Below are 9,238 nucleotides of genomic sequence, written 5' to 3'. Positions count from 1 at the left end.
GCCGGGAGCCGCTCCAGGGCCCCCGGTGCTCTGCGCAGACGGCAGCACCGGCCGCCAGTAAATTAACCTGATATGCCACTTAACCTTTTGTTTATGGCTCCTCAGAAGTACTGTGAAAACAGAATAATGGGGACATCAGCAGCGATTAATTAAATGAGAAAATATCTACCGTAAATACTAACTATCTCAGCAGATAAACCGGGACTAATAAAACAAAGTACATCGTAATATATTCACTTTGATTTCTTCACGCAAAGGCAATATTGTCCACCATGAGAATATCATTTTGCTTGCAATTAAAACGCTAATCTATTTTTGACCCCTATTTATAATGTTTTAAAGTCTTTATTTTCCCCAAACCCGAAAAATAAATACATACCAGTAGTTTTAAAAAAGTAACCAATTATAAATATTAAATTGAGCCTGAAGTCTAACTGTTCCCCAATATAGCTACTTCCGGTACCAGACATGAGACAAATTAAAGTTGCAGTGATTTAACGAAGAAAAAAAAAGGGGGGCAGGGGTTCTCTGTGTATATTTGTATATATCTATGCAAAGATAAGTATTTAGGTAAATATCTGCATACAAACTATTTTAAATTGATGCACAGTTTTAATGCAGCAGTGTCTTCTTTTGATTATGATTTATACTTGAAACACTAAACGCTGATGTGATATGACACTGATTAGCTTGTGTATTATTTGTAAGAAAGTTCAGAAATTTTGGAAATGAGTCTTTAAATGGAGTCTGGCAAAGAAAACATTACAAACTCAGTGTTTTCTCACAATGAAAAAACCCAAATGGTTGGAAAGTGTATGACTTACAGAAAAAAATCATTCCTAAGCAATGCACAGGAGGAATCTCAAGGTCTCCACTGTTAACACATTGCTTTCTTTAATGGTTATAAAGCTTGAACAGGGAAGTGCTGAGATCACATAGCTTAGCTAGTATGTGTGTGCAACCTGAGAGCGTAACTTCATGAAAGATGAGGTGAGCACTCATACAACTTAGGAAATGTATAGTCCGTTAATGGTTTCATTTTGAGATACATTTACCTTCTTGCAGCAGTACACTGAGAATTCATTTGAGACTGTTCTCCCAGGCTTTAAAAAGAAATTGCTCTAGCTAACCAAACAAGGAGGTAAAACCTCTCAAGAACAGCACACCAGAGTTTACAGGACATTTGTTGCTATACATAGGCAGTAAGACCTACACTTTGGTTTCTTGATTTTCAATACCCAGCATCTTTTTTCTCTTTAGTCATTATGTACTATGTAGAAGCTTAAAAACGAAATATTCATTGCTGTTGTAGTCAGTGTCCCTATGCTGACTCCCTTAGGATAGTCACTAATACAATTCGAATTCTCCTTTACTATCCACAGAAACACGTTAGACAAATCCACTAAGTAGCATTTCATTATGATGTAAATGGAAATTTGGAAAGTAATTTAAACCATTTTGTTTGCCAGTATGCAAGATACTAGTTCTCTGTTGAAGTTTTTCCACCTCGTCTATAGCCTTTTCCTTCCTTTCCATTTGCACTACCAGCAACAGTCGCAGCCCATCATTTGCTTCGGAGGGTATTTCCAGGGTTAATGGCCCAGAGCCTTCAAGCCCACCCTGCCAGTCATTAATCCAGAGGAAATACCCAGTGTTTAGAATAATTATTGCTTAAACACTAGTAAAATAGGTTGCCTCTGTAAACAATACCAGGCAATTCAGGATCAAGAAGTCCTGAAACAGTTGGAGTTTATCATCATGCCATGTATCAGTTTAAATTTGCAGACTGTCACACCACTGCAAGCCTTTTAAGCCTTTCTCACTCTCCTTGCAGGATGTATAAAGAATTTCCGCCTACTGTGATTTTTAAGCTGCATAATGCTGTAAGATCCTGCATGGTAAAAGAACCCGTCTCCTTTTTAACATTTCAATATTAATGTGAAATCGTATCACATGAAAATTTAATTTGGAAATTTATCATTTAAACTTTGAAAGGAATCCATGGAAAATTGTGACTTATAGCCTATTTTTTCAATTCTGAACAGATAAAATCCCACATATAGTACGCCAAGTCATGCATTATTACTTAGTTCAGGTTTGCAATACCATTAAATCACTTACTGCTCTGTAACTATGCTAGAACAAAGACAAGCAACAAGCAGATGATGTGTTACACTGAAATAAATCACATACAACTAAGTTTAAATATTTTACCAAACAGGGTCAAATTATATATAAATGATTTGGAGACTTGCAATGCCACAGACTATTCATTGCTGGAAACCAACGTACATCTTAAAATTACAGACTAAAATTACAGTTTACTAGTAATGCCAAATTTAATCATTAGTGGAATAGCAAGGGAAAAATGGGAAAAAACGCATGTTTAAGTGAAAGATGCAAATGAAAAGTCCTCAATGACTTGTAAATTCTTAAAGCAAATAGTGGTTTGCCTGTGATTTTTCAAATGTGCATCTCTTACAACACAGAGGAATTAAATGTTTGCTTACTGAAATGTGGCAATAACAGTTTGATCCTGACTAGGATCCTTACCTGCGCCTGTGCATGTGGGTGGGTGGGTGGGTGAGTACTTTTCGTATTCTTTTTGCAGCACAATCCTGTTAGTAGTATGACAATAAATCACCTGTGAAAAAAGTCCAGCCTGGTATCAATAGGGCCTCACTGTGGATCCTCACCAATGTCAATCAAATGTTCCGCTGACATAAAAGTTACACCAATGTAGAACTGGCACACGACCAGGTTCAGTTCTCCAAACTCCAGCTTTTGTTATGCATATATTTTGAAAGGCTCCAAACACTTACAGGAGCGCAAACAGTTGTGTATTAATCAGATGACTGAGAAAGGAGCAGCTTATTGCTTTAGTTTCAAATGTTGAGTTGTAGGAGAAAAGAAGCAAGAACCATAGGAAAAACTACAATGTATGTTGCCAGACATTTAAAGTGGCCACTTACGCATGCTGAATAAAACGCTGAGGATATGCTTTAATTTCACCATGCAGGAAAACTAATCTGAGTTTTCTTAACCACTCATTATGTATTTTATGTAGGTTCGAGCTAGTGCGATTGCTCAGGATGCGGATCAGAACTACGACTATGCCAGTAACAGCGTGGTTCTTCACTTGGAGCCAGGAGACGAAGTTTACATTAAATTAGATGGAGGAAAAGCACATGGAGGAAACAACAACAAATACAGCACATTTTCTGGATTTATTATTTATGCTGACTGATAATGAGTAAAAAGACCCACCAAACCAGTCCAAAAATGAAGCTTGCTCTTCTAAGCAATGGATTTGCGTGGCAAAAGTCAATGAAACAAGCACCCCAGCAGAGAGCGACCACCGAACACCTCAGTAGCGGGGAAAAAAAAGTCGAATGCTACCTGATTCACATCTGTACAACACAGAGAAACCTTATGTTAAAAAATTACAAAAGTTAAACAGATGTGCGATCCACTACCGCCAAAGCAAATACTTCCTCGTTGTTAGTGTCCATGTGAATGAAGTCCTACATAGATCAAATTTTTATAGAAAAAAACCCCACACCTAAGGACGCCGAGTTATTTCTTCAGTGTATGATACTTTGATGTGTTATGATCTTGCTGCTTTATCCATACTTCAGCTTTGGTTCTTGTGACTTACTTGCTAACAATGATGCTTGGAGTCCACTCATAGTGTGGTGAGGAATGATTTTACAATAAAAGGAAGAGGTAATCAAAATATACTTTCTCTCTCCAAAGGAATTGTTTGCCTTGTACTTTTCTTATCCTTCCACTTAAAACTAGAAACTAATCAGCTTCAAGCCTTAACTCAATGTTCCTGCTTTGTAGGTTTACATTAGACTTTTAGCATAAAATCAAGCCAGTGGAGTTGTTTAAATTTTGTCTTCCCCTTAGCTGCGTTCTAAAAGAAAAAGGATAGAAGAAACACCTTTTTTTTTTTTTTCTGGAAAATATAACGGTCGACAAACTATTCTATTGGATCAAATCCCTTATTCCACCGAAGCCAATGGCAAAACTCCCATTGATGTTAGTGGAAAAAGGATTTGGCTTTTAATCTGTAAACATGTGTAAATATATATTTAGACAATATTACAGGCCCATTCTTGATGGTTAGTTGTGTAAATATTTAGCAAGCCTGGCATCTACATTCTCAGACTAAGGTAGAGTGTTTTCTTTGCAGCAATTAGTCTTCATTAGTCTTTTAGCACTTAGTCTGTACTTGGGTACTATTTTTAAGAAAATAGTTATGACTTAACATACTGCAGATGTTCAACTAGAATTTTGTAGGAATATAATGGGTCAGAACCTTATTTGTCTTAGGTGTCTTGTCTCACTGCAGTTAGTGGGATCAATCCCACAAAGGAAGCGTGGGAGATCTGACACATGAGAAAGTGTTGTCACACAGACCTTTCCCATGGTAGCTAGATACCAGTTTGTAGTAAGGCGTGCCTATGAAATGGATACAGATAAGCATATTACCAAAAATGATAACACTTATGCAAAGAAAGAAGCAGATATTTACATGCAAAAAAAGTGTGTATTAAAACCTATTTTTCTCATTCATATATATATAGATATATATATAAAGTCTCAAAGAAGTTTAATCCATATAAAGGATTAATGGCTTGGAGAATTAAACTAAACACAGGTACTATGAGTTACATAGTTATAAAAATGCTTTAAGATCAGTCATACCAGTAATGTCCACAGAACATTTTTATTCGGAATATGGATTTATTATTTGTTTTGGTTTTGGGAGGGGAAGCTGTCTGTTTCTCTCAGGTTAAAACTTGCAGATTTCATTCTAAACCTAAATTTTAGCAAAATGATTAACTAGCTCCTTAGCACAATTGATTATGTTATTTATTCTTAACATTTTGGCAAAATCAAGGTAACATTTCTATAAATTGTTAAATAGCACTAGCATTTCTATTTCATGTGATTTGCCACATGCAACCTTGTCTAATGGACTAAGGGTACAAACTCAGATTTATCTGCACTAAAATGCTGAAAGCGTCTGCCACTGTGACAAGAAAGCCCTTCAGTGCTGGCCGCTCAGTAAAAGTCTGATGAAGATTTTACAAATCTCTCTAAAAATCTCCTGAAGCTTTTCTTAAACAGAACGTCTTACTCTTTCTGTTTCTGTTTTGAGTCGTCCAGTTCAAAATAAATGCCGAGTTAGTCTAGGCTGACCGAGAGGATCACCAGTCTAACTCATGTAGGATTCATAAAGGGACATAGTGCTGCCAGTTGCTTGTGTATTATCTCACCAGAATGGTTAACGCTTTTACTTTATGACAAAGTGCCAACCTATATCCGTACATTGTAGTGATTACGCCTGTTTTTTTTCTACGAGGCAATGTATTTTAATAACAGATGTGTAACTGACTTCATGTCTGTTCGTTCCACTGTCGCTCTTATTGGTTAGCGCACTCACAACAGCAGTGTAGCTAGAGATTTTCGAGGTCGTATCAAACAGTGACGTATCACACTAGAGATCTGTTACAACTTAGCAATGCATATTTACTAAGGTATTTATTGGAAAAGCTCAATACTACAAGACACATATGGTCAAATTTGAAGGAGCTTTTGAAATCAAGCTACTGCTGCTACTGGATAAGACCATTTTTTGGATAAATCACCTGCCCTGGTTAAAGTTAGACAAGAGCAAAGAACACACTTTATGTGAAAAACACATATAAGGCAAACATTTCTTCCTTTTCATCATATCTTGATATACTGATTTGTAAAGACTTATATCACACCCTTTGTTATAACTATTGCAACTCATTAAAACTGTATTATGTAATATATTTTGACTTTTGGTGTTGCATCCTTACAAAAAGAAGCTGGTCTCCATGAAATTTCATGAGTGCTGTGGGATTCCAAAGGTTCAGGACAAAAAATTAATGCGGTTAAAAAAAGACATCTGTAATAATACTGCACATAGTTTAAGAGGTCATCAAATTGCTTTATTCAAAAATGTATTTTTCCATGTATTTTTTACATTTTCATTTAAAAATAAGTACATTATTAAACTAGCAAGAAACGATATCTTTTTAGAATTATTTGATATTTTTTTTGCCTTCTGTTGTCCATGGAAGCTATTTAAAAGTCCCAGACCTTTTAGCAAGCAGTAGTTAAAGAATATAAGGCTAATTAGAAAAATTTTGATATTATAAGGATTAAAATCACCCCCTGGAATTCACCAGCGGAATTTAATTGAAAACTGTAATTTCCTTCAAAGTCCAGACGATGCATCTTCAAAAATACTTTTTTGGTAACTTTCAACAATAGTATTAGATTAATCGCTAGAAACAGTTATTTTAAAATTTCAATTGAAAAGATTTTGTAGGTAGGTTCATATCCAGTAAATCATTCATGAATAGACTTCTAGAAGGGAGAAAATGCAGACAGAATACAAAATTTTGCTGTTCTAATTAAAAATAAAAGTCATAATCAGTTTGTTCACATATAATTAAAAACTTCTAGATTCTCTGAAAAGAACTAAGTTTTAAAATGGGTGCTTTCCTTAAACAAATCTGAATTTTATCAAGCTTCCCTACAAAATAGGAACATTTATCCATTATTCCTATTTAAAAGTCAACCACCGCTTTGGATTTGCTTGGAGTATTTTATCAATTTTATTTTGAGATATGCCTCTAATCAGCATTTTAGGAACTATATTTTTAAGGATATGTGAATATCCATGACCTCCATATTTCATCAACCTATTCTTAGTGTGCACGTCATGAGCGATCAGAATTCTGTCTTCATAGCCTTCATCGATCAGCATACGAATCCTGCAAAAGTAAAAAACATACCTGTCAGTGAAAGGTTCTCGCTCTGCAACAGCACCGAACCGAGCAGGATTTTTTACATTTTTTACATTACTGTACTGCTGGACTGCATTATAATTGAAAACACTTATTTTTAGGTACTCAGAAGACATATTCCTTATATTTAATTGAAATTAAGACACTTACTGAATGAAAAAACCCCACCTCTGAAAACATGCCACCACACATCTCAAAGTGGACAAGGAAAACTCTTTCCAGCTGGCACATGACTTTGTATTCCCACTCCCATTAAGTCCATGGAGGAATTCAAGAACTTCAGCATCACCAAGCACAGGACACAGGTTTTATAAACATGACTAAGTAACAATTTCCTACATAAACTCTTTCTCAGCACGATCAATTCATGGGGTTAGTTCTTGCTGCTGTCACAAAGCCAGTCCCATGACATTTGTTAAGGACCAGACTCTGTGTGTGACAGGTCCTTTAAGAAGCTTGTCTCATTTATGCAAATACTTTCACATCTTTAGTTAATTCCCATTTGGCAAACCAGGTTAATAAAAATTTTAGGTTGTCAGCATCATATTCCAGATAGACAGTTATCATCCAAACATGTTTCAAAGATGTTCATTAAAAAAGAAGACAAACAAGACAGGCATTGCACAGTGCTAGCATGTGCCAGGAAAGAAGAGGAGTTAATGCAGCAGCCCAGCTGAACAGGCTTGGCAAAACGACAACAAGTCAGCTTGGAAGAAGAAGTAATCCTTTTGGTCAGCCCCTTGTAACCAGCCTGCTACAACAAGTCCTTCTGTTCCACATTTCACTCTGGGAACCTTAATCAACAGATTAAGCTGGTGGGTGTCTGTATTGCATGACTGTTAAGTTTCCCACTAAGCTTTAGTTTAGTTTGGCAGTAGATTGCAGCATTCAAGTGGCAGAGATGGACAGACCAGACCTGGGAAGTGCTCATTCTTTATGAAAGCACCCAATTCCATCATTTGCCAGCGCTGTGAAATTCTAATTCTTACCTTCCTGACTGTGCTTTGATTGGCAATAAAGCAAAACACTAGTTTTATAAGTAACCACACTATATCTGAAAGCCCTTACTGTCAGTTTTTATTACAATTAGTTATGAGGAGATACATGTAACGGGATCAAATCAATATGGGCAGCAGAATAAAGCCAAGTAAGATAGAAGTTGGTAAAAAATTAGCACCTTTCATAAAAACACCATAAATAGTGCATAACACTACGTATACCGTAGTATTACAACATCACAAGTATCTTCGCCAGCCTGAAATACAGAGAGACCGCAAGCCAACCAGAGAATGAGAGCAATGACACTGGAGAGACTAAGTCTTTTGCTGACCAAACATCTTCTTAGAATCATCTTTCATATGGGGACTCATTTCATGGGTAGGGGAGGCACATGGACCTTTATATTCCATATTCATTGCTGCCTTTTGCTCACTCCTGTAAGTTTAGTTAGTACTTGCTTCTGACTCAAAAGAAAACCCCTGTCCCTGAAAAAATTCAGGTTTTTACCTGCATTGGCAGTAGATTGCAGCAAAAATGCCTAAGTACGCACACAGCTAAACTGTGTTTGAGTAGGTATGGCATGACTACAAAAGTTTACATTTTGAACAGATGAAATCTGATCATATACTTTCCATTTAGTATTTTCATCAACACAAAGGTCAGTTTGGTTTCCATTTCTCTGGTGCTGTTCAACAACAAAAAATAACCCCAAGGGGATTGCCACTGCCATCCTACGTCCAGTGTGGACATATCAAAGCCCAACAAAATCTATTTAATGGCACCATACAACGAGCAGACAAACTTTTCTTATTTTTGTCCTATAAACAGCCTGCTGCAAGTACTCAGATACCAGCGAGTTTAAGGAGAGACATCGGTGGCTGAGCAAGTATCACGGATGGAATGAAAACTTTGCCATGGTTGAACAAGCACTTGTTAACTAAGGCATAGGCCGTTCCTCTACACATATTGCTCACAGCGCTTCTGTATGTGCTGACCTCCCGTTGCACAGGAGAGGAGGAGGAGGCACAGGGGAGGGGAGCAACTTTACCCACTCTAAATGGGTAAACTGCAGATTCACTGCAACAGTTTCAAATACTGAGTGCAAGACTGAGAGCCCTGTTAAGAGAGAGAAATGATTTCTAGTGTGAAAAGCAGCAGCAAAAGCTTGGCAGTGTGTGGAACTGTAACCCCGGCACCTTAAGAGAACAGCCTGAAAACACAGAAGAAAAGTTTTGAGGCTAAGCTGACAATGAGGAGCAGGGAAGCTATGTCTGAAATATAACTGAAAGCTACAAAGTTACTTCATTAGTGATCAGGGATCATAAAATCTCTCTCATTAAAGAGAAGGAAAGAATTGCTTCTGACTCTGGAAGGGCAAGAGACAC

The 9,238-nt window shown here is 36.8% G+C and overlaps 2 protein-coding genes across 3 annotated transcripts in view; one reads left to right on the top strand and one right to left on the bottom strand.

Moving 5' to 3' along the window:
* Positions 1–3,736, top strand: part of C1QL3 (complement component 1, q subcomponent-like 3) — a gene marked incomplete at its 5' end in the record, with an annotated part of 5,553 nt that extends 1,817 nt beyond the window's left edge. The window contains one exon of the mRNA XM_009887142.1: positions 3,068–3,736. Within this exon, the coding sequence (XP_009885444.1) occupies positions 3,068–3,247 (180 nt within the window). The remainder of the gene's footprint in view (positions 1–3,067) is intronic.
* A 2,706-nt stretch (positions 3,737–6,442) lies between these two features.
* The window catches only part of PTER (phosphotriesterase related), a 10,292-nt gene continuing 7,496 nt past the window's right edge, over positions 6,443–9,238 (bottom strand). Inside the window, exon 4 of one of the 2 annotated variants that reach the window (XM_009887111.1) lies at positions 6,443–6,821. In XM_009887111.1, coding sequence (XP_009885413.1) covers positions 6,611–6,821 — 211 coding nt within the window. In that variant the 3' untranslated portion in view covers positions 6,443–6,610. The remainder of the gene's footprint in view (positions 6,822–9,238) is intronic. The other variant, XM_009887112.1, reaches the window with a different exon arrangement.

The sequence above is a fragment of the Charadrius vociferus genome, unplaced genomic scaffold (genome assembly GCF_000708025.1).
Source record: "Charadrius vociferus isolate BGI_N301 unplaced genomic scaffold, ASM70802v2 scaffold126, whole genome shotgun sequence".
Lineage (NCBI taxonomy): Eukaryota > Metazoa > Chordata > Aves > Charadriiformes > Charadriidae > Charadrius > Charadrius vociferus.
Note: the sequence above shows the minus strand (reverse complement) of the source record. Positions and strands in the feature narration are given on the sequence as shown.